Source organism: Monodelphis domestica, chromosome 1 (genome assembly GCF_027887165.1).
Source record: "Monodelphis domestica isolate mMonDom1 chromosome 1, mMonDom1.pri, whole genome shotgun sequence".
NCBI lineage: Eukaryota > Metazoa > Chordata > Mammalia > Didelphimorphia > Didelphidae > Monodelphis > Monodelphis domestica.
Window position 1 is genome coordinate 59,366,007 of NC_077227.1, and position 25,174 is coordinate 59,391,180.

At 44.2% G+C, this 25,174-nt stretch overlaps 2 protein-coding genes across 34 annotated transcripts in view; one reads left to right on the plus strand and one right to left on the minus strand.

The window, feature by feature from the left end:
- Positions 1 to 17,519, minus strand: part of KCNMA1 (potassium calcium-activated channel subfamily M alpha 1) — a 936,156-nt gene extending 918,637 nt beyond the window's left edge. For 11 of the 33 annotated variants that reach the window (XM_056820012.1, XM_056820005.1, XM_056820052.1 and 8 more), the window contains exon 1: positions 16,530 to 17,508. In XM_056820012.1, the coding sequence (XP_056675990.1) occupies positions 16,530 to 16,877 (348 nt within the window). In that variant the 5' untranslated portion in view covers positions 16,878 to 17,508. Of the gene's footprint in view, positions 1 to 16,529 lie in introns of all 33 variants that reach the window. The other 22 variants (XM_056820079.1, XM_056820074.1, XM_056820099.1 and 19 more) reach the window with 5 other exon arrangements.
- Positions 16,886 to 17,765, plus strand: LOC130457073 (collagen alpha-1(I) chain-like). The gene is made up of 2 exons (XM_056815376.1): positions 16,886 to 17,424; positions 17,564 to 17,765. Exons 1-2 carry the CDS (start codon positions 16,886 to 16,888, stop codon positions 17,763 to 17,765), a joined length of 741 nt encoding a protein of 246 aa, XP_056671354.1.
- The last annotated feature ends 7,409 nt before the right edge of the window (positions 17,766 to 25,174 follow it).

The window sequence follows — 25,174 nt, forward strand, 5'->3', positions numbered from 1 at the left end:
ACATGGCCTCAGGACTGGAAACAAATTGGGATTATGTAACCTAGAAGAATGATTCTAGTAACTTCTGATATATTGAAATTCTAAAGGAATTCTATTATATCAGGGGTTACCTGAGGTAGCCTGGGGGAGTGGAAAGCACTTCTGGGTCAGACAATCTGGGTTCAAATGCTGGTTTTGCTATTTACTGATCACTTTATACTGAGTGAGTCTCCTTTTCACATTTTCCATGTCAAAAAAAAAAATGAGGATATTGAAAAATACTTTAAAATACTTTTTTTAAAAATACTTTTAAAAACCAGCTTCCTCTAAGGTGGCTGTGAGCAAAGGTTGTAGAAACCATAGGGTGCCACAAAAACTTAAACTATTTCTATTATTCCATGTGCTTATTCTTTATTTAGGGTCCAAGCTAATGCTACTCCTGCTTTTCAGTCACTGGACTATTGGGTACAAAAGACCCAAAAGGAATGGATAAAAAAGGTTTACTTTGCCCCCTTCCAAGCCAATCTGAAAGAAGTGGGTTTGTCTGATCTCCCAGCTAATGAGATGTTTCTTTTTTTGTCAGAACTCAACATGTTCAGGCCCATGTTGGCCAGCTTTTTGCAGCCTGTAATCTGTGGGCTTTGAAACCTTTCCCCCCAGACCGAAAGTTACCATTCAAGGCTTGATATGTCATCAGAAAAGTCAATACTGGAGTCATCCTTAAGCAACCTATTTCTGCGGCAGATAGGCTTCATTTCTTGAAATGACACGTTGGAAAGTGTTTCTAATAGAGCTTGTCAACTGTACTTTGTAATTTTTAAATATGCAACCTCATCAAATTCCCCACTGGAATTTTAAGAGCATGTCACTCATGTTTCCTTCTTGTGATTTAGCTTGTACCCAAGATGCTTCCCTGGACCTATATTTTTGCCTTAAACAATATTTTAGCCTTATCAGCTCTTAATGGTGCTGACTGCCATGGCCTTATATTCAAATCATAAGAATTTTAGAGCTGGGAAGAACTTTAGATATTACTTCATCTCATTTTCAAATTTCATAAATGCAGAAACTAAACCCCAAGAGGACAATATGGTATATAGGGCCAATTAGGCTGGATTTGGAATCAGAGAATCTGCATTTAATTCCTAGCTGGGTCACTTACTACCTACATGGCCTTGGGTATGTCACTTCACTATCTCGGGCTATTTCCTTATCTGAAAGATTAAAAAGGCTGGATTAAGTGACTTTCAAGATATTTTCTAGATCTAAATTCATAATCCTAAAATCCTGTAGACTGAGCAACTGACCCAGGATCACATGAAATTGACAGGAAACCCAATTATCTTGACTTAAACAAGGTCTCCTCCCACCTACCCCAGGTCCTTTTCAAGGATCGATAGTTGGGTTGGATTGTCTCTATATGCTTCTTGTAGCATGACCACAGCTTGGCCTTAGCTATACCACTAGCCTTTAATTTTGCAAAAACGTGGTTTGGCTGGGTTGCCAGGCTGGGCAGATGAAAGCCTCACCCTGTGTAGCCAGATCGAACGGCACTAGGGAGGAAAAACCATACTTTGATGGATAACATACAGTCACCCCTAACATGCCCAGAAAGAGCTTCTTTCTGGCACTGTCCAAGACCAGAAGATGTGACAATTGGGCTCCTTCTACCTCTCTCTAGTGTCTGATTCCAAAGCACCAGACTTAGTCACCCACTTCCAGAGCAACAGCTCCATGTGTGATGGTTCCAGACATATTATCAACTTTGGTTTTTTTTGTTTGTTTATTTGTTTTTTAGCCTTACCTTCCATCTTAAAATCAACACTATGTATAAGTTCTAAGACAGAAGAGTTCTAAAGGTCAGGCAATGGGGGTTAAGTGATTTATCCAGGGTCACACAGCTAGGAAGTGTCTGAGATCACGTTTGAATCCCGGTCCTCCCAACTCTAGGTCTGGCTCTCAATCCACTGAGCCACCTAGCTGGTGCTTATTATCAGCCTTGTTAAGAATTTGGGAAACACACATGGGTTGATGGGGATATGACTGGGGATGTAGGCTCTAAGTGATCACCCTAGTGAAATTATCAATAATATGGTAACAGGTCTCAATCAATGACACATGTAAAACCCAGTGGAATTGCATGTCGGCTATGAAGGTAGGGGGAGGGAAAGAACATCAATCTTGTAACCATGGGAAAATATTCTAAATTAATTCATTCAATAAAAATTTCCAATTAAGAAAAAGAATTTAGGAAACAGTAAACATCTCTTCTGGATGCAGTTTCAGACAATATCTATAAAATAAGGACTTTGGACCAGAAGCTTCTGAGGGCATAGATTAAGGATATTGTTCACAAACTCTTGAGAAGTTTTACCATCCACCATTCTCAGCTATTGTACTTTAGCTATCCCACCCCAAAAAGGGCCATGATTCGGCAATGGTATCCTCTGAGCAGCTTTTCCAAAGCACCTAGAGCTCTCCTAACAGCTACAGACCCTGCTGACAGATTCTTCAGAGGAGTCCTCAGATCAGGAGACAGGACCCTTTTCCTCTCCCATTTCTTCACTTGAATATCTAATCACGTATCCCAGAATTTCTCATTAATGATTCCAGTGCCCATTTCTCCCATTTTAGCTACTTAGTCTTTAACAGCACACCTTCCAGAGCCCCAAAGGGAGGGGGGGACGTTCCTTCAGTTTCTCTTCTTAGAAAGGGGAGTACAGAAAGGGGGGCAGAAATTCCCTTGTTCCCTGTTCCCCTATCAAGAATTTCCTCTTCAGGGTTTCCCATCAAAGTTTGACAAGTGGCCCCTTGCCTTCTAATCCAAAGGAGAGGACCTCAAGTCCATCCTTTCTGGTCGTTCTGGTCAGGTTCTGATCATTTCTGGAGGACTACTTTTGAGTTAAATCTCCAGCCATGAGAGTGGAAATAGTGCTGGATTTGGAGCCTTAGAACCTGGGTTTGAATCCTGGCTCTGCTACTTTCTTCCTGGGGAAGTCACTTCATTCCTCCAGGCTTTACCTTCTAACACGTTTCTCCCCATCCTCAAGAGTGCAATCATTCTGCTCAGTGGACCAGTCCCTCACATCCCATGGGAACAGCAACTTGGGGGGATGACTAACAAAGAAAAGACATCCAGCTCTTTCTCTGGTGCATCTCTCTTTGGAGGCAAGTTCTTTCTCTATGATTTATTCATTCGAAGGCGAAAGGGATAAAAATGAATCCATCCAATTATATATTTATTCAGTCATTACCTCCCAGGAGAGAAAATCTATTCTCTTTGTCTTACCAACTTTATCCATCCCACCCCTCCCCGTTTGTTTTCTTTCTTCTTTCTTTTCAATACAGTTAAGATGGGATGAATAGAACAATGATTCTACAGAAGCCCAGGGGTGGGCGGAAAGGAGAGGAAAAGCTGAGTGAGGAGATCAGTACCAAGGTACCAAGATGCCTCATGGAGAGCTAGAGGCACACCGAGCCTCTCTTGGCCTTCATTTGATCTACTGCCCCAAATTCACCAAGTCTTCCTATTAGACTCAGACATCTTAATAAGATGGGAAGCCCTGAATTGGGTTATTTAGTCCCTGTCTCAAGGCAATTAGTTCTTGACCAAGACTGAGCATTACCCACACACAAAATAGGTCTTAGAAAAACAGCATGTTCCATTCTATTCAATAGACACATTTAGTAAGCACCTACTAATTTTGGTTCTTCAATTAGTGGGGGGGAGCTGACAATGTGCTAAATCTGAGCCAGAAGCCAGAAAGAACCGAGTTCATATCCAAACTCGTATATTTACCAGCTGCATTGTGACTCTGTACAAGTCACTTGGATCTTTGTCTGCCTCAATTTCCTCATCTGTAAAATGGGAGTGATAATAGCATCTACCTCCCAGGGGCATCAGGATAAAATGAAATCATATTTGTAAAGTACTTTGCAAACTTTAAAGCACTCTATAAATGCTAGTTTCATACACCCCTTTGGTAGTCTACTGAAGACCATGGAGCTCTTCTAAGAATAGTATTTAAATGCATAAATTAAAACACATAGTTTCAAAGAAAACTAATTAAGCTGAAATATATTTGCTCAAAGTATTTAAAAATAAATTTCCAAACCCCAGGTTAAAAAAATATATATTCAATGTGAGACAATGTCCCAGGCACTGGAGATACAAAGACAAAAAACAAGGTAGTTCCTTCCCTCTAGAACTATATAATTCATCAAAAATGACCATAAGTGGGAGCCTAAGTTGCTCAGTGGATTGAGAGCCAGGTCCAAGGACAGGAGGTCCTGGGTTCAAATTTGACTTCAGATACTTTCTAGCTGTGTGACCCTGGGCAAAAATCCTGCTTAACCTGCTTAATCCCCATTGCCTAGCCCTTGCCATTCTTCTGTCTTAGCATTAATATACAGTATTGATGGTATGACACAAGGGAATGTTTTTTTTTTTAAATGACCATAACCCATCATCCACCATTTCTAACAATGCTGCCTTTAGATAAGCTGTTTTCCAAAGCTATGGGAAAAGAGACAAGAAAAACTTTTCTCTCTCTCAGGGAAGGCAGAAATTTGCAGAAGATATCCTAGAAAAAAAAACAGAGAGAGAGAGAAAAAGAGAGAGAGAGAGAGAGAGAGAGAGAGAGAGAGAGAGAGAGAGACAGACAGACAGACAGACAGACAGAGACAGAGACAGACAGAGACAGAGACAGAGACAGAGACAGAGAGAGAGAGATTTGTAAACACTAGTTAATGGCATTTAAAATCCATGGTGCATTTAATCAGATCTCCCCCATCTTAAAGAGTTCCTGGCTGGTTACCTACCAAAAACTTTTCATTCATTAGGACTTGTTCTGTATTGCTCTGTAGGACAGAATGAGGAACCATGGGTAGAAGTAACCAGGAGACAGATTCTGGCACTATAGTATAAAGAACTAGCAGCTAGCATTTTCCAACAAGGGAACAGGCTGCCTCAGGAGGTAGTAAGCCCCCTAGAACTGCAATCATTCAAACAGAGGGAGGATGACCATCTGTCGGGGATGGTGTAGGAGAGATTGTCACTCTGGGTGGGTGGGAGATTGGACCAAACGACTCGTAAGGTCTCTTCCAACATGAATATGGATAATTAATAGTGGAGGTGACTCGAGATTTTGTGGTAGTCCCATGCTTGGCTGAAAATTGTCAGTGCCTACCTAAAAGGCATGTCCTACCTTCATCTCTAAGGTTAAAGAACACCTGAGGAAGGGATTGGGTGGGGGGAGGTATTGGAGGTGATAAGAAAACAGAACATGCACAAGCTACAAGCACCAGAGGAGCCAACCTGAGATCTGAACCCCAAAACCATCTGTGAATAGGCTTTACCATCTATGCAAATTACTATGTAAAACATATGCAAATACACACCACTCACTGAACTATTTCAGACAATTGGATGTGGTCCTAAGGCTGATTTTATGGGAGGCTGCTGCTGACAAGTTTCTTTTTCTAAAGAGGATGCAAGACCCAATCTGGAAGCTAACAGTCATATAGGAAAACTGTTATCTAATTTGAGACTTTGTCTTCAACTAAAGATCCAGTTTCCTTTAAAATTTAATTCAATAAACATTCATTAAACACCAGGCACTCTGCTGGGTGGTAGGGATACAAAGATAAAAATTTAACAGTCCCTGCCCTCACAGAGCTTACGTTCTTCTGGGGAAAATGAGTCAGGATGCGACATAACATGTATGTTCATTTGTGATTTAAAAAAATTAAACACTCTCCAGAACTTCAATGACCTGCTGAGTCACTGAGAACTCACTACATCCCACTGTCCCCAGATGTCCAGGTAAACACCCTACATTATCTCCTGTCTTTTCCCCCATTCTCTATTCTAAGAAGAGTGCTCAAACTAGCCCACCACTTCTACAAAAAACCATTTTTCTAATGCCTTAAATATCACTTCACCCCTTCAACTTCACCCCTCCCTGGCTACCACTCTATATTCCTTGAAGGCAAAAATTGTTTCTCTTTTATATTTATATTTCCTGACATATAGTAAGTTCCAAATAAAAGTTTTTTCATTCATTTATTCAAGAACAGAGAGGTCACTTAGGGTGTAGACTTTTTTCTGATGACTTCCCTTAATTCCAATTAGCATATTCCTGCCCCTAACCAAATATGAACAATTCTTTGATGAGTTATAAGCTAAAACCAGCCACTGCTGAATTTCTACAAAAGTCACTCAGGAAAACTGTATTTCCATTATCAAGAGAGTTATACAAGATTGGCTTGAATGGTTTGCAACCTGTACCACTGGAGAGAATATTCACATAGGTCCATTTGAGTCAGGAAGAATGGAAGAGAAATGGGGGAGAGGGGGGTTATACTTTAAAAGGAACTTTCTATGATAATTCAGAGGAATTACCAGTCTGCTTCAGTGATGAAATCTTCCATACCAGGAATTCTCCATGTCTATGAAAATTGAGATTGAAGCAAATAAAAGGGGGAAAAACCAACTTAAAATATCCTAAACTGGATCATTCCAGGACTCCTAGAAAAGGCCCTAGCCTCTCACCTCAAAAAAGTCCAGTCTAAGAATGAGAAACCCTAGCAAGGAGCAAAATAAGCAAACCCTATAAAGAATGGCCAATAAAAGAGATGCTTTAAATAATTTCACTTTTGGCCATGTGAAGAGCATATTAGTCATCCAGGTGATGAGATTTTATAAAGAGATAATTCTAGAGTGTTCTGCTTTACAATGTTAAGCAGCATTCACTGTGTGTCTGGAGTAGCAATTACATTTCCAAATGGACTATTAGGCATAATGTCCCAAAGACAATCACCAAATAACGTGGAAAACAAAGCAAACAAATCCTAAGGGAAGCTCAGTTAAAAGTTGTCCTCTCCCTTCACTGTTCCATGCTGCTCATCTGGGCCAATAGCTCGCTTATTGCTGCCATTTACTCCCTTTGTAACTATATCCTCAAATCTTGATTACCCAATTCTAGTTAAGGGAACAGTGAACATAAAAGAGTGTCAGATGCTCACCTAATCAATCCAGATTTCCAGGGGCAACATAGGAACTCCTTAGCCTTCTTTCTCTAAGATAGATAATTTATTAAGCAATTAGGGAGATGTCTACACCAAGGATGTGAAGACTTCTCCTGGCAGAATGGACAAATGAAAATAATTGGTTCCAATTGCCCTAAAGGTGATTGAAGCAGGTGCTGTAGAGCCTAGAGCTTGGTCAGACATTGAGATGCCAAGACCATCCACTGCATCACACACTATCGCCAATCATCTTGACTTTGTCCTGCCACTGGACTTTGATAGCTCTAGAAAAGAGAGTAAGGCTGACGATTTTGTGCAACTCTGCCTCCCTTAAATCACGTGCAAGTCAAGACGTCACCCCATCATGTCATTAGTCATCTTCAAAATGAAAGATGAGCAACTTACTATATGTCCAGAATCTGTGCTAAGTGCTTAGAATACAAATTCAAAAACCAAGATTCCCTGTCCTCAAGGAATTTCCATTCTGCAAGGGAAGATAACACATGAAATAGTGCTAGAAAGCAAGAGAAAAGGAAGCCTGAGTGGGGGTAGAGGTGAGACACAAGACGTATGGTGAGAAAATGAACCGAATCCCAGCAAGAGAGGACATCTATCAAAGCTGAGGGCTCCAAAGTTATTCCAAGTTTCTGCTGATGGTCAAAGAGTGGGACTATGGTGAAGAAAAAATAGAGAACCCTTCTGGCACCTACGGAGGTCCATTTCAACGACACAGAATAATCAGGATCCATTCTCCTGTTTTATCTTCTTTCCCTGGTCACTTTTGTTCCTCTCCATGCAATCCACAATCCTGTGGCACCACCACCACCCCTGTCCTTTCAACAGCTTAGTCCTAACCTTGTGACAGCATATTCCTGAAACAAAGCTAACAAGCTTGTTAGAAATACCACTTGAGGAGTCTTCTACTACCCATCTTGGGAGGCAAGGCAGAGCCTAATACTCAACACACATCTCTAATTCTTACAGTAAGTGGATTCCCCTGGTTTGTGATCTGCACTCTAAGTAAACCATGCCTTTCCCTCTATATTCTTGGGAAAGAGGACCCACAGCCTGTTAGCCATAAAAGGTACCAGACACTCAGATAATATGCACAAAGGATCTATTTCTCTCTCTCTCTCTCTCTCTCTCTCTCTCTCTCTCTCTCTCTCTCTCTCTCTCTCTCTCTCTCTGTCTTTCTCTCTCTCTCTCTCTTTCTCTCTCCCTCTCTCTTTCTTTCTCCCTCTCTCACTCTCTCTCTCTGTCTCCCCCTCTCTCTCTCTGTCTCTGGCTCTGGCTCTCTCCCTCTCTCTCTTTCTTTCTCCCTCTCTCACTGTCTTTCTTTCTCCCTCTCTCTCTCCCTCTCTCTCTCTCTCTTTCTCACTTCCTCTCTCACTCTTGCTCTCTCTTTCTCTCTTATGTTCTTTCTCTCTCTTTCTCCCTCTCTCTCTTTCTCTCTCTCTCTCTCTCTCTCTCTCTCTCGCTCTCACTCTTTCTGTCTCTCTCACTCGCTCTGTGTCTGTATGAGTCTCTGTCTCACAGTCTCTCTCATTCTTTTTCTCTCTGTGTGTATCTCTGCCTCTCAATCTCTCTCACACACATACACACACCTCTCTGAATTTGAAAATTAACTAATACCAGTGCATTGTAGTCCATTAACTTGCATTAAGAAACATTCTGCTGAGTTTCATTCCAAGTTAAAACCATAAATGCCATTCCCCTTTGAGACCTGAACAAGAAGTGCACCTAAATTCCACATTCAGCCTTCAGACTAAACTCCAGGAGGAATTTCCTAACTTCCACGAAAGGGAGCTGGTGCAGTCATTCCTGGGACAACTTGAAAAATGGACCAGAGACATGCCAGAAAGGGGATTCCTGAATCTGCCTTTTGGTCGGGAGCCACAGTGTCCAAAGTTTCATCCTCACTTTCGTGGACCACCCAGACCCCTCTGGAAAAAATCTGGCTGCAAGGTTCAAGGTCTGCTGGCTTCAAACATTCCAGAGGGAGCTGTCAGAAGTTGGCTTCCTGTGGCATTACCACAGCTCGGCCTTAGCTATACCACTAGCCTTTAATTTTGCAAAAACGTGGTTTGGCTGGGTTGCCAGGCTGGGCATATGAAAGTCTCACCCGGTGTAGCCCGACCGAATGGCGCTAGGAAAAAAAAAAAACATACTTCAATGGACAACGTGCACACAGACACCCCTTACATATCCAGAAGAATCTTCTCTCTGGCACTGTCCAACCTCAGGAAGAAGTGACAATTCGGAGCCTTTTTCCTCCCTCTGTTTGCCTTTTTCCAAGGCACCAGGCTCTGTCATCAAACCCTGCTAAAGCCCTAATTACCCAGAGTGCATTGATTAGACAAGACAAAGTTCAAAAGCCTGTCCAGTGTCTTCCTCAATGAACCTTCTCCCTCTTCTTCCTCTCTCCATGTTTAAAATTAGGAGAATCAGGGGCAGCTACGTGGTGCAGTAGACTCTAAGCCTTGAATCAGGAGGTCTGGGTTCAAATTTGACCTCAGACACTTTCTAGCTGAATGATTCTTGGCAAATCACTTAATCCCCTTTGCCTAGCCCTTGTCCTTCTGTCCTAGAATTGTTACTAGGGCAGAAAGTAAGGGTTTAATAAAAAAAATTTTAATAAAATAAGAGTAGGAGAGTCACATCTGTCTGGGATGAACATAGCTGAAGGCAGTGGAGAGATGAATGAAGTGACTTTTCAAGGGCTTCCCAAGCCCTTAGATTTAAGGATCTTTTCTTCCCAGGAAAACTGCCAACGGAGTCTTTGCTACCAGAGTACCAGAGCTTTTCTACCACCAAGTGTTCTAGCTGAAATTTCCCTCTCAAGACACCCATTGTACTACAAAGGCTCCTAAAATATGATGCCATTTAAAAGTGGAATGAGGAGTGGCCAAAAAACATAGGTTCATATTCTGCCTCTATGACCATTACTAGCTTGACAATTCACTTCGATCCCCTAGCTGAGTTTTCCACATTTGTCAAAAGAAGCAGCTGGACTAAATGGTCTCTGAAGTCTCTTCTGGCTTTAAATCTAAGACCCTATGATCCTAGGGCCCCTCCACATGTGGGATGGACCCTCTCTGGAGTATTGATAAGAGACCCCGAAAAAGAGAACCAGAGACAAGCATGGATGAGCTTCAAGCTGTATCACTGGGATCTCTGGTCTGAGAAATATTCTTATGTCCATTGTTCCCCATCCACACCAGGCAACTGCCACCCATAAATGTCATGGAGAGAGAGAGAGAGAGAGAGAGAGAGAGAGAGAGAGAGAGAGAGAGAGAGAGAGAGAGAGAGAGAGAGAGAGAGCAAGAGCTTAAATAAGCACAGAATTTGCTTTCTACTCAATGGAGAGTAGTAGTCACTTTACAGAAGCACTGCTGGAAGGAGTGACTTCACCTTATTTTACCCATGGAGAGAAATTCTCTGCAAGGTCCTGAAGGTCAGCTCAGTATATCAACCCCAAGTACAGGCACACATGCCAATCTCCCAGGAGTTCTGGAGCTGGCAAGTTATACAGGAAGGTGCAATTTGCTGTTACTATTATCCTGAGAGATGCTTTGTTGAAAAAGCTTCACAGAGCAGAAAAAGCTGGGAATGATTGTACTATGTGATACTGCTTCTTGACTGAATAAATGAATGCCAGAGGGAGAATGGACAACTTCAGGGTGCACTCAGCATAGGAACACAGATCTAGAGCTAGAAGGGACTTCAGAGGCTCTCAAGTCCAACCCTCTCATTTTACAGGTGGAAACTGAGGCCAGAGTTTAAGTGACTTGTTCAATCACACAGGTAGTAAGCATCAGAGCTAAGATTTGAATCCAGGTTCTCTGACTCCAACACCAATATTCTTTTCACTGCCCTGTGCAATCTTGGGTATGAGGCTGTTCCTTGACATTAAGAATCTGGTGAATCCCTCAAAATGAAAGAATGATATAGACAGGAATCCCTCTAATGCTCACTGAACCCAGGTACCACCCTGCCCCAGAAAACGAACTTCATGAAGTTGAAATAAAATGAATTCCACAAATATTTATTAATATTAGCTACCATGAGCAAATTACGCGAAGTGCATATTTCTGTACAAAAGAAAGGAAGAGGAAGCTGCGCCTACCACTAGAAGGAGTAAGTCAGTTGGAGCTCCCCAGGTTGCAGGATTTCTCCCAAGTTCCTCTTGAGGGGAAACTGGCTAAATAGAAGAGTCCAAAGGCAGGTGGGTATCATTAAGAATCTGTTCCCCCCCTCAAAAAAAAAAAAAACATCTTAAAGTATCTAGAATCCTCTGTTCTGTGGTACCAGAGTTGCATGCTGATTGGATGTGTCAGCTTCAGATGGTGCTGTTTGCTGTAATGTGATCTTATATTTATATTAGTCATGGGCCTGATCAAGGAACAGTGTTGTTTTCCCAGACATAGCCAAGGAGATGCTACCTTGATAATGCATTTACAGACAATTCTTGGTCAACATCAAACATTTGGCAAGGCTAAGAGCTAAAACTAGAAGTTCTTCTGTGTCTGTGCCCAGCCAGAGGGAAGAGTTATTTTAAAAATCCCAAAATCTATTCACAGAATCAACAAGTGGAAATTGGGCATCAGTTTACCCACTCTACTTCAAATGAAAATGATTACTGCCTAGGAAGGGACAAGCACACCCAGCTACATAAGAGATAAAAGCAGTCGGTAACTGATACTTTAGCATATGGTACATAGCGACTAACTTTCCCTAGAGTTTTGCCAATTCCTTTAGTTCTCTGGCCACAAATTATACCTCCTCTATGCCCCCCAAAAACCCTAATATGACGTGGCCAAATAATAGGGTACACAGCATACCTTCAGGGGAGAACATCTCACTCCAAAGCCTTAAAAAGAAAATGTGTCTATTAGTGGAGTTTTTATTTCCTTAAAAATCAGATTAAATCTTTTTTTTAATCTTCAGGAAATTAAATATGATTCTCTTCCTTTGTCATTTAGGATTCAATTTTTAAACAGAATTATTTGAGGTGCCATTTGTTAGAAACGACAATATTGCATATAGACAGGAAACAATAGTTAAAGTCACACATGTAAGACAGAAATCATAACTTGATTGCCAGAATTTGTACCTTATCTCTTAAAGAACCACTTTTAGAAAGAGACCTTCAAATCTGCAAAAAGAACAGTTTGTTTATCCACTCCGTCAACAGCCATTTATTAAATATCTATCGTCAGAGGCAGTGAGAGGTGCACAATTTAGTTGACACAGACCTTAGTACACACCCCAACCCCATAGGAGAGTGGCAGCAGAGTGAGAAACCAACACTGAGAGCAGTTATATACAACATTCCACGGTTAATGCATCAGAGAGCTGCAAATCAAAATGCAATGTGGCTTCCCGGGGGGGGGGAAATCACTAGCACAGAGGGGTGAGGTGGCATTTGTGTTAGGCTTAAAGGAATTCAGCCCTGCAAAAAAATAGAAGGGAAGGAAAGAAATCAGCCTACACCCAATGAGTAGCCAAAAAAAAATGAAAGAAAAGAGCAAGGGAGCAGAAAGTTGTCCAGTTTGGTTAACTGTAGAATGAAAGAGGGGAAAGCAAAAGCATCACCACACCCTGGTGTCTTTGGACAAGCTCAGTACTGACCAGGAAAGGGTATAAAGGACTCAAAGTCTGGGGAAGGAGATTGCTGAGGTATTTTCAAGTCTTGAGGTACTATTTTTAGCTCCCTTTTAACCAAGTGCATTCCCTAAGAAGAATGAGTTGTAACTACCAATATTTGGACAGTGAAAAGATCCAAGAACAAAGAACAGTGTATGTGCAGTAAAAGAAAGCACCAATGCCCTACAAAAGATAAGGAAACACTTTTTCAAACTTGCTTTGTTGACATAGACTGCCTCAGGAGCTAAAATGGGCTGGATTCAAAAGTTCAATTTAGCAAATCACAGGGGGTTATTAAAGGGGTTCTAGGAGGGGCTTTGGAAGGCATCAAACAGAAGCAAAAGTAACCCAGGACCATTATCTGAAGTTGGCCCTTTTTCTCCCCAGCCAGCTCTGTAATCTTTCTTCCTACCAGGTCATTCCAAATTGAAACTCCCAGAAAAGGAAAGAGGTTATAGTAAGTCAGCTATCAAATGTAGCCAACTAGTAAGGGCTCTGTTATAAAATGATTCTTAATAAGAAGCGTGGATACACCTGATGCATACTTAGAACCCGCTGTAGACCCTGTCTTCCTGCTGTCATTTGGGAAGCACTTCTCTCTCGAAATTTGTACCCATTATCTAATTTGGAAGAATAACATTAGTATCTTGGAATCCACAGGGTGTAAATAATATGGAAACTTGGTCTTTTAAACCAGCAATTGTGATAAGAAAAAGACAAGACCCAGACCTATTTCATTAATTTAGAAGAGTATGATAATGATCAAAATGTTTTAAGCTCTATAAAAAGACCTCATTAACCAAGTTTGTTTATCACATTACTCTACACAGAGAAAAATATGCAGTATATAATGTGGCACAGGGGCTAGAATATTGGATCTGGGGTCAGGAAAATTGAAATTTTACTTGCTAGCTGTGAGACCCTGGGCAAGTCACTCAAGGTCTCTCAGCCTTAGTGTCTTTCTTTTTAAAATCTTTACTGTCTGTTTTAGAACCAATACTAGTGATTCTAAGACAGAAAAGCAGTGAGAGCTAGGCACTGGGAGTTAAGTGACCTGCCCAGGGTCAAACAGCTAGGAAGTAGTCTGTTTCTTAATTGATAAAATTGGGTATAATAACAGAACTTGCTCCACATGGATTGTCATAAGGATCAGATTAGATAATGAAAATAAAGTACTTTAAGAAATGATATCAGATATAATCATCATCATTATCATTACTATTATTTTCTGAGGTATTCTTTTTTTCCCCTCACCCTTAAAGGGCAATCTCTGAATCTCCCTGAAGGATGAGGAACTGACAGAGCTGCTGATTCTTTAGGGAGGTGGTGAAGGATGTAAGAATAAGTGGGTTCTATGAATAAGCACTTTATTGAAAGGGAGGTGGTTACAGTTTTTCAAATTCAAAGATTGGGGCTGTAAGAAAAGTGATATAGGGCCCCTATACTAGGACTTTCCATTCCTAAAGTGCCATCCAATACCATCAAAAAAGCAGAATTTCTCTTCAGTTTTAACCCTTTTCCCCCAAAGAAGAAACCTGCAAAAATGATGGACTAATTCCAGAACAATCTCATCAGCTGGCATCTCCAGCCAAGGGAAAGTTGAGAGAGGAGAGTAGGCCAGAAATGATGACCTTTATTTTTTTCCTCTTATTTCCAATACACCAGTATTTTCCAAAACAAAAACACACTGTCACTAAATACAGCTCGGTGTCTCCACCCCACACAATGTATAATTAATGTGAGAGTGATAAAGAGACAGAAACAGGAAAAAAAAGAGGGAGAGGGAGAGAGAGAAGGAAGGAAAAAAGGAAGCGTTTTTCTACACTTTTTCAGTGAGTTCAGTATTGAAAGCCCCAAGATTTCCTATTCAGAAACAGTTCCAGCTGCTACAAGTTGTTGTTCCCTATGAAGAAGTTTAGAAGCTTCCGATTGATTTTGCTTCAGAAGCTGTGGAGATTGAGGGCTTAGATCTTTGTTTTTGTGAGGCTTTTGAGGACTCCTTACAACTCTCCCCCCAAATATCCTTGGATTCCTGGGTTTCAGACTTGCGCTTTTCTTCCTCCCAAAACGGAGACTACTCAAACAACCCTGTAGATCTCCCCAAACCCTCTCTCCCCAGCCTCTCTTTTTTCCCCATTTTTTTCCTCCAGCAGTTTCTTTACAAAACAAACAAACAAACAAACAAACTGGCACTATCCCTCCCGGACCAGTGAATGTCATGGGGGGGGGGGGGGGAGGGCGGGGGGGGGGGGGAGGTGCGGAGAAGAGAGTCCAAGGCATGCAGCATAGAGACAGGCCAGGCAAGCAGGCAGCCTAGCAACCATACATCGCAAGGTGTGTGTATGTGTGTCTGCGTATCGGTGGGCGTTCCTGTGCTAGGAATAACAATCCTAGATTATTGCAGGTGTCATCCTAAAGACGGCAAGAGGAAGACTTCATGCTCCCTGCCGCTGCTGGCCTTGGCGCTCTCTCACAAGCAACCCTGACCTTCCTGGGATCCTAAATTCTTGACCCTCCGGCAAGGATGGGACAGCACAGAGTTAGGAACCCTCTCTGATAGCAAAAGGAGGCAGAAGAATTAGCTAGCTGGAGGACCAGTAACAGAGTAGCGTCAGGCTAGGGGCTGAGAGTGGAAACAGGTGACTAATTAGATTGAGACTCTGACATTGCACCGCCTTCTCTCACCTTCCTGCCCCCACCTTGCATGACACCGTAAGCCCCAGTAACTGATGAGGTTCTCCCTCTTCTTGTCCTTCCCTTTTCCTTGCGACAGCCAAGACACCGGGAAACAATCCCAGTGAGTGTGGTGTGGTTCCCCCCTCCCTTAAGCTTCACACAGCCTCTCCGACCCAGCTGTCTGGGGTCATGTTCTTCCTCTGAGCTTCCACCTCTCCCGCCCCAATGGTGGATTTTCCCTTTCTGCCAGACGGCTCAGATCTCTTCTCCAAACAATTTCCAAAGCCAGATCTTGTGGCTTTTCTCCTGTTACTGAAGACCCTGCCCTAACAAGTAGCCCGTCAAACATGCTTCCTCCCTTCCTTTCGCGGGTGCCGCAAGCATGCTTGCGACTCTCTACCCAACCGTGGCGAATCGAGGAGCGCTCTCCCCCAAGCCTGCCAGGGGAAAACCCCAGGAGAGAGGCTGCCGCGAGTGACCATACAATAAACAAGTGCAGCGTGAGAGCAGCCCTCTTCCCACAGGCAGCCCAAACCCGCCGCACTCGGGGAGTGGAGATTTCTGAGTCCTGGAGAGCGCACGCCGAAGGCAAAGATAACAGAAGCAGAAACATAGGCACGCTCTAAATTCTACCCCCCAAAACCCTAGGATCCCCCAACGAGAGGGGGCAGAAGGAGCATATAGGGGAAAGAAAGGAGTAGTAGAAAATGGACATGGGAAGGAAAAAGGATGAGAGGGAAGGAAGGAAGGAAGGAAGGAAGGAAGGAAGGAAGGAAGGAAGGAAGGAAGGAAGGAAGGAAGGAAGGAAGGAAGGAAGGAAGGAAGGAAGGAAGGAAGGAAGGAAGGAAGGAAGGAAGGAAGGAAGGAAGGAAGGAAGGAAGGAAGGAAGGAAGGAAGGAAGGAAGGAAGGAGGAGAAAAAGCAAAGGGTAGGGGGAGAGATGGAAGAGAACTGAGGAAAAGCCAAGGATCTAGAGGGTATAAGGCAAAGAGATAAAAAAGAGAAGAGCAAAGGACAAGGGGAGGCAGAAAAAGAGAGGAGAGTAGGAGAGAAGCGAGAGGTAAAGGGAAGCAGGTACGGAAGAGGGAAGAGAAGATGAATAAGGAGGGGGGAAAGGGGGAAAGACCTGGGCAGGGGCAAGGAACCTGGGTGAGGGGGTCGCCCCAGAGCCAGCGGGTTGGGGAAGCCGGGGCGCGTTACCTTGCTCTTGTCCTCGCAGTTGCAGCAGACGGTCCACAGGTACTTGAGCGTCCGCCAGAGCAAGATGATGAAGAGGCCCCCGAAGAAAGTCACCATGGAGGAGGCCAGGAAAGCCCACCACATGCGCTGGCCCCGGCTGTCACACGGCACCTCCATGGTCACCGGGATGATAAGCGCATCCATCTTGGGCTCTTGGACCAAGGAAGAGGACGAGGAGGAGGAGGAAGAGGAAGAAGAAGAGGAGGAGGACGCGTCTAGGCTGAGATGGTTCGCGTGGATATTGCTACTCATTCTAAGACTGCTGCCGCCTCCGCCGCCGCCGCCGCCACCGCCGCCACCATTTGCCATAACTAGCAATGGGCAGGAGGCGCAGGGGCTCCGGGGAGCTCCTCCCGCCGCCAGCGCCACCCCAAACACCCATCAACAGCCATATTGCTATTGCTGCTGCTGCTGCTGCTGTTGCAGCCGGGCGCGGGGGGGGAGGGGGCGAGGGAGGGGCGAGGGGGAGGGAGGGGGACCAGCAGCAGGCGGCAGGCGGGAGGCAGCTAGCGGGCAGCGGCTGGCCGGCCGGGTGCCGCCTGGGAGCGGCTAGGGCTGCGGCTCGGGAACCGAGGGGGCCTCCCCCGCCTGCCCGCTGGCCCGGCCGCCTGGAAGAGGATGGAGCGCCGGCTCAGGCCCCCGGCCCCGGGCCGGCTCGCGCTGACCGTTGGGTGGGGGCGCCCGGCCCCCTGAGCCCCTGGCCCAGAAAGGGCGGCCGCAGCCCCGCAGCCGCCCGAGTCCCTGCTCCAAGGCTGGGCTGGAGGGTCCCGCAGCCCCGGGCCGGCCTCTGCGCTGCTGCGCGCCTGCCCGCCTCCGGGCCCCGGCTGCCCCTGGGCTCCGGCCGCCCAGCTGCCTCGCCCCCTCGCCTCCTGCCTCTTGCCTCTCGCGGCTAATGAGCTGTTGTTATTATTATTAGTCTTAAACTTGTTAATAATATATAATCAGCACCCCCCCCCCCCGCCCTCCTCTTCGTTCCCTCCCTCCCCCTCCCCCAGGGCCCAGCCCCCGCCTCCCCCTCCGCCGCCGCTGCCTCTGCCGCCGCCTCCTTTCCCTCTCCGGGGCTCCTCTTCTCGCCCCTCGCCTCTCGTCTCTCTTCTGGTCCCTCGCCCGGCAAGCAGGCAGCAGCCGCCGCAGCGAGCTCAGTACATGCTCCTCTCCTCGCCCTTCTGCGACGCCGCCGCCACGGCTGCCTCCTAGGCCATTCTCCCGGGGGTCCCCCGGGGTCGTCGCTGCCTCCGCGGCTCCTCTTACTCTCCTCCGACTTCCTCCAACTCCGCCGCAGCCGCAGCCGGTGCCTCCTGGGCTCACGCCTGGCACCTAGTCCGCCCGCTCTCCTTCTCCTCCTCCTCCACCTCCTCCTCCTCCTCCTCCCCTCCGCCGCCGCCTCCAGCAGCAGCAGCAGCAGCTACTGAAGCGGGCGCGGGCTGTGCCCAACTGAGGAGGGGAGGAGGGGAAGCGAGCTGAGGGGAGGAGAAGGAAGGCGCTGGTTCCACGGCCCCGGGCTGGGGAGGGGGGACTCCGGGCAGGCGCCCGGCTTCTCACCATCCTCCCCCAGAGGCCCCATGAGTACCCAATAAAGCCCCACCGACTGCAGACCAGTCCCACACAGCGGGCCAGGGCTAGGAGCCTCTCTCCAAGGTGCTGCGCCCCCACCCCAAGGCCACCGTGGGGCCACCACAGGGGCCACTTAAGTCAGGTGCCCTGGGACAAGGTAGGGACTGTCTCCTGCCAAAGTGGGGAGGGGATGAAGAGAAGAAACAAACTGTGAGGCAAGGGCTAAGTGTTAGAGGATCCTCAAGCTCATATAGTTTGGGTAACAGAACTAGAGATGCCTTGCCCCCCACCCCCCACCCCCCACGCCCTAGGGCAATCATTCCTTCCAGAGACACAGACACTAGCTGCACTCTGGCCTCCAGAGCCAAGGTAGGGACTGGGCTCTGAGGGACTTAGCCTAGCGTAGAAGGTTGAAGAGACAGTGAGGGGAGCTAGAGGCAACATCAAGTGGTTTTCTCTGCTTTTCCCCTCATTAAATGACTAGAGAAGGGGAAGAGAGATTCCTCCGTAGGGAAAGCTAAGGACTTGACTTCCTCTCAACTAATACAGGCATACCTCTGAGATATTGCCAGACCACCGCAATAAAGAGAATATCGCGGGAATCACACGAGCTTTTGGGTATCTAAGTGCATATAAAAGTTAGGCTTAGACTCTACTGTAGTCTATTAAATATACGATAGCATTATGTCTTTTTAAAAAGCACAATTTACCTGCCTTAATTAAAAATTCTTTATTGGTAAAAAAAAATGCTAACCATCACATAATGAGATACAATCTTTTAGCTGATAGACGGTCTTACCTCGAAGTTGATGGCTACTGACTAATCAGAGTAGTGGCTGCTGAAGGTTGGGGTGAATGTGACAATTTCTTAAGATAAGGCAACAATGAAATTTGAACATCAATTGACTTCCTTTCAATTGAACACTTAGAGGCCATTGTAGGGTTATTAATTAGTCTAATTTCAATATTGTTGAGTCTCTGAGGATAGGGAAGTCAGGGGAAAGAGATGAGAATGACTGGTCTGTGGAGCAATCAGAACACAGCATTTATAGCTTAAGATCACTGGCTTATTTGGTGGTAGCACCCCCAAAATGATTACAATAGTAACATCAAAGAGCACTGATAGCAGATCAATATAATAGATAATAATAATGAAAAGGTTTGCAATGCGAATTACCAAAATGTGACATGAGACAGGATATGGTGCTCTTAGACTTGCTGGAATAGGATTTCCACAAACCTTCAATAGGAAAAAAGAAAGACAGAGAGAGGGGAAGGAAGGAAGGAAGGAAGGAAGGAAGGAAGGAAGGAAGGAAGGAAGGAAGGAAGGAAGGAAGGAAGGAAGGAAGGAAGGAAGGAAGGAAGGAAGGAAGGAAGGAAGGAAGGAAGGAAGGAAGGAAGGAAGGAAGGAAGGAAGGAAGGAAGGAAGGAAGGAAGGAAGGAAGGAAGGAAAAAAGAAATTTCTGCAAAATGCAATAAAGCTAAGCACAATAAAAGTATGCCTGTATTCCCTCAAAAAAAAGGTAAACTTCTAAGAAACTTCCCTTCTTACAAGATAAATTACTTCAGGGCACAGGTTAGATAGTCTTGAAGGTAAAGGAGGTGGAGAATTGTATTGCCTTAGTGATCCTGCCACTTAACAAAGGGAAACCAGAGTGGCACAGTGGAAAGACTACTGTATTTGGAAATCATTGACCTTGGCTTGAATGCTTTATCTACTGTTGCTATCTGTGCTACCTTAGACAAATTATTTGACTTTTCTTCACTTTAATGTCTTCATCTACAAAATGAGGGTGTTGTACCACCTCAATCTATAATCCTATGGCCAAACCTACTGAAAAATGTGAATGTCCAGGTCTGTTTGAAATGCCACCCACCCACCCCTCTCTACTTCACTCTTCCAAAAATTTACTGCCTCCTCTATCCAAAGCCAGCATGTTACTAGATTCATTTCTAGAAGTCTCTTAGTAGAGAGTGTTTGGGCTGACTCGCCCCTAGTCTGCCCCTTAGCCCCAAGTCTCATCATTTCCTCAGATTCTTTGAGCAGAACTGTAACCAGAACTAGAAAAAAATGAATTCTCTGCCCCAGCACAAAAAAAAAAAAAACAAGACCTATTCCAGTATATTCCTGGTCTTCTGACTCCCCTCATCTCTCAGGATATAGTTTGAGAAAAGTAGTTTGGATACAGGAGAAGAGGGTGGAGTTGGGGAGGCTACATCTATATTTAAGTGTTTTCTGAGATAGTTTGGCATCTCATCTCCACACCAATTTAGTGATAAAAGGGACAGCCCTAGAGTGACGAAATTATAATCAATCCCTAATCAATCCTGCTTCAACTAAGCACTTCCTCTTTCCCATGTTCCTTTGGGACCTTGTCCACTCACAAACCCAGCATTTCCTTATATTCCCAACCGCAAGATCTTACAGAGCTAATTAAGAGAAAGAGAATTTCTCCCCCCCTAATTGCCCAGAGTGGTTTCCCAAAAGTTTCCAGCTCATTAATTTAAGCCTAATTGGAATGATCAGGTTTCTTTCATCTTTTCAGGGTAGAAACCTGCTTACTGAATTACAGCCCAGGTTGATTTTCCTAACAGTATAGTGTATGAGGTTGAGTTTTAGTTCAATATCTACTCCCTATTCTGTGTGGTTAAGCACTACACCACAGGACATTGAAAATGAAAAGAGGGGTTGGTAGATAAGAGTAATGAATTGTCCTGTTTGGTTCTTTAAAAAATCACTGAAATTGATTCATTTAAAATTTTTTTTCTTAGTTTAATTAGTAATCAGGACTAATTCCCCTATTTGGCAAAAACCACTACTAAAGGACAAGATAGTGTATGGAGAGAACAGCAGAATTAAATGGAACCTATAATATCTTAATGGCAGCTAGGTGGCAAAGTAGATAGAGGAATCAGAAGACTCAACTTTGTGAGTTCAAATCTGGCCTCAGTTGCTATGGGAAACTGAGCAAGTCACTTAACCCCATTTTCCTCAGTTTCCCCATCTGTAAAATGAGCTGGAGAAGGAAATAGCAAACCACTCTAGTATCTTTGCCAAGAAAATCCCAAATGGAGTCATGAAAAATCTGACATAACTGAAATGAATAAATAACAAAGGATCCTAGAAGAAATAATTTAGGAGAAATTTGTCCCATGGGCAAAACAAGCATAAAAGAGAGCTAAGGACACCTTTTTATTCCAGAAAGGAGAGTTGCTAAGAAAAAAAATCATTCTCAATGGATCGGCATACCCTGGACAAGGCTCACTCTTCAAATGTCTCTACTGCAAAATGTCAAAGAATCTCTTGAGTTGGAAGTCCTGCTACCTGAAAGAGAATTCCTTCTACAATAGATAAGCAATATGCCTGAAGTTTGTGCCTGAAGATTTCCAGTTCATGTAGTCCTGGTACAGCCCATTTCACTTTTTGGGGAAGTTTCAGGGAGGATTTTTTTGGTCACATGGTCTAGAAAGCCTCACTCTCTACCTTCCATCCATTGCTTATAAGTGGAACAAATTTAATCCTACTTCCACATGGTAACCCTTCAAAAACTTGAAAGCCACTATTTTGCCTTTCCTCTTCTCTCCTAGTTTTCTCTCTCTCTCTCTAGGTATCTACACATCTTTCCCATAAGGAAGAGCCACACCTTACCCAGCCCTGGATTGTTGCTGGAGGCTGAAACGAGGGACCCCATATATGTGAATCTTTGTAGCACCCAAGCTAATTTGTTTATTATGCTTCTCAAAGGCTGCCCTTTGAAACAACCTTAGCTGTTGTGCTTCAGGACACAAGCAAACACAGTGCATCATTTAACCCATTTCCCAGATTTTAAAATCTTTATTTCCAAAAATACACACAAGATTTAAATGGTGGTGAGAGGAGCCTCTCCATACTAATATATCGTAACCCCAAAAGATATTGCCACATTTCCCAGTGGTCAACCCATGGGAAGCATGGTCAAACCAAAGGAGAGAAGAAAAAAAACAAGGATGGAGAGCATCCTTCCATAAGAACATCCAAGAAGCTAGAATTTTCCTGAAGTATGGATTTGGTCCATAGAAGTAGGAGATTTCTCAATGGCCAAAATGTTTACAGTAATAGCCAGAGCTCTAGATCCACAAGTCTCTAAAACGATGAAGTTTTGTTGGGAGCTCCCTAATGTAATTATCTTGGGAAATTAAAGGTCACAGCCCCAAGGTTAGCCCAGCATACAACAGATGGGAGGATTGCCTATCTCCCCTTCTGAGGAGAATTCAGAGAGCCCCAGTCAACATCCCTGAGATTCCCCTGATCTCCTCGTCACCTCTATTTTAATTGCTCTGAGCTTTTTAACAAGCTCAGTGATGTCATTCACATCCCTAATTCAGTCCAGAACAAGTTAGATTAGTTGCCAAGTGTCTCATTGAGTGTCAGCATTCAGTATTAAAGCTGCTGGGACTCCCAACGCCCTGACTGACTTAATAATGCACATATTGGGCAAAAGGGAGCTATCAACCGCAATTTATGAAGGCATAGTTCCTTCTATTATCACCTTGGACTCCCTCATCATGATGTAGTAGAAATAAGGCTGAGGAAATCAGGGGAGACCGAGGTTCACATTCTGCTCCTAGTGCTGACTGACAGAATGACCGGGAGTAGTAGTAGAGTTCTAGAAGATCAAATCCTGCCTCTGACATACTTTACAGATTTGTGAGGATCCAAAGAGATATTATATAGATACAGTCTTTAAAAAATGAGGGGGTGGGGGGCAGCAAAGTGGCTCAGTGGATAGAGACAGACCTGAAGTTTGGAGGTCCTGGGTTCAAATATGGTCTCAGACCTTTCTTAGCTGTATGACACTGGGTAAGTCACTTAAGCCCTTACCACTCTTCTGCATTAGAACCAATATATAGTACTGATTCTACAATGTAAGGTAAAGATTTTTAAAAAAAGAAAAAAATGCTTTCAATCTACTCATATTTCTTCTTATTACATGGTTTGTAGTAGAATGTAAGTTCCTTAAGGGCAGGAACAGTTTTACTCTTCTGTTTTAAACCCTAGTGCCTGGATCAGAACACACAGAAGGCCTTTAATAAGTTCTTCTTGAATTGAGTAACTTTACATCATCCATCACTGGTCTACCAAGCCAAGGACTGCCGGATGATTCTCAATAATGAATTAGGGGGACTTATCAATAAATACGACTTCCTCATCGCTTCAAGCACAAGTCCAGAGAGATCTAGATTATACTACGGCTTCAGAGGTCCCTTGGATTTCTATTCTTCCTTTCGCCTAAAGCCTCAGAGACAATAGCAAGGGACAGTCAAGGTACCCCAAGACTTGGGGTAAGAGAAGGGCCACACTGTACCAGCACCATATCTGCATCACTCCAGAAAAGGAGCAATGGCAACTGGTGGGAATTAGCCAAGATCCCCAACCCCTCTGCCCCCCATCTCTTAGCATGAGCAGGAGAGAGTGACTAAGGACTTATGCCCTTGGTCCTTGCCCAGCAACAACATCCCTTGGAGACTATTTTTCATCTACCACCCACAGCTACCCTATGACTAACAACTTACCACTACCTGTTTCCTTCCTCATACTTTTATTAATCGATCACTGACTAGACAGGAGAAAATATCCCCCAAACCCACCTTTTCCTCTTTCCTTCTTATCCTCCTCGACCCTACCTCACCCACATCCCATTCCCACTTTTGTACTGTGATCTCTGGAATTCACATTCTTTAATGAATAAACTCCATTTTTCTGTAGACCTCTATCTCTCATAGTCCTTCCATCCACTAGCTCTAAATCCTTCAGGTTCACAGTCTCAAAAGGTTCTACACAAACCAAATTATGGTGGTTGTCATCTACAAGTCCGTAAGTCATTTGTCTTCCTTTCTCAAAGAAATCAACACCTAACACGCTACCTTCTTATGCTCCCCGACACCTGCCCTTAAATCAAGGAATGTCAATATCTGTATTGATGAAGCCAATTCCTCAGCATCCTTGAATATCCATGACTGACTCCTTCATTCCACTTCAGGGAGGCTTAGGCAGTGTCATACATTAGATATTGCCATTATCCAAAAATGTTCCATTTTCCTTATTCATTAAAACCTCTGACATTCCTTTAGCTAAAAAAAAAAATCTCCCTATCACTCTATCTCTCCCGGTGTTTCATCCCTTATAAACCCATTCTTGACCCTCATCAAGACTATCAGTCTCTTTATTCCTCAGTACTTTCTCTGGCCATTATCATCTCTGCTCCAACACTTCCCTCCTTCATGAATCTAGGCCCTTCAGTTAGCCAATTCTACATCCTACACTGTTCAACTTCTCAAATGCCTTGGCCCTTTGTCCTATTGCCATTCATTCTTGGCCAAAACACTGGAGCACTCCTTCCATCTGAGCCTTTTCTATTGATCACATGCTGCTCAATGAAGATAGAAAAAGTCACACAACTATGCTGATTGGACATATTTTCCATTCGCCTTATCCAACTTCAACCAATCTCTCATTGCTTGCAAGGCAATCCTTTTATTCCTTCCTCATTGAGTTCCTGTCTCATTCCTCATAAAAGCTTTCCATGCCTTCTCTTCTCTCTTAGTGGGAATGCCCATTCATTGTGGTTTCCTAAGCTCCTGACCTAGGCCTTCTACTCTTCTTCCTCTATACTCCCTCATCAGTCCCATGATTTTAATTCTCAGTTTCACGCTAATGACTCCCACAGCTGCATAGCCAACCCCAGTGCCTCCCCTGAGCTCCAGTCCCAATATCACCAATTGCATTTCCAAAACAATTCATTTCTCCTCCCATAAACCCAACTCTCTTCCAAACGTTTCCATTCCTATCAAAGGCATCACCATTCTTCTAGTCTCTGAGTTTGGTATTTTCTAACTCTCCACATACCCAATCAGTTAACAACCTTTACCACTTCTAACCTCCACAAAATCCCTTGCATTCCTTCTCCCTACTCACACAGCTACTACCTAGATCATCTCTTTTCTCAATTTTTTTTAAACCCTTACCTTCTGTCTTGGAGTCAGTACTTGTATTGGCTCCAAGGCAGAAGAGT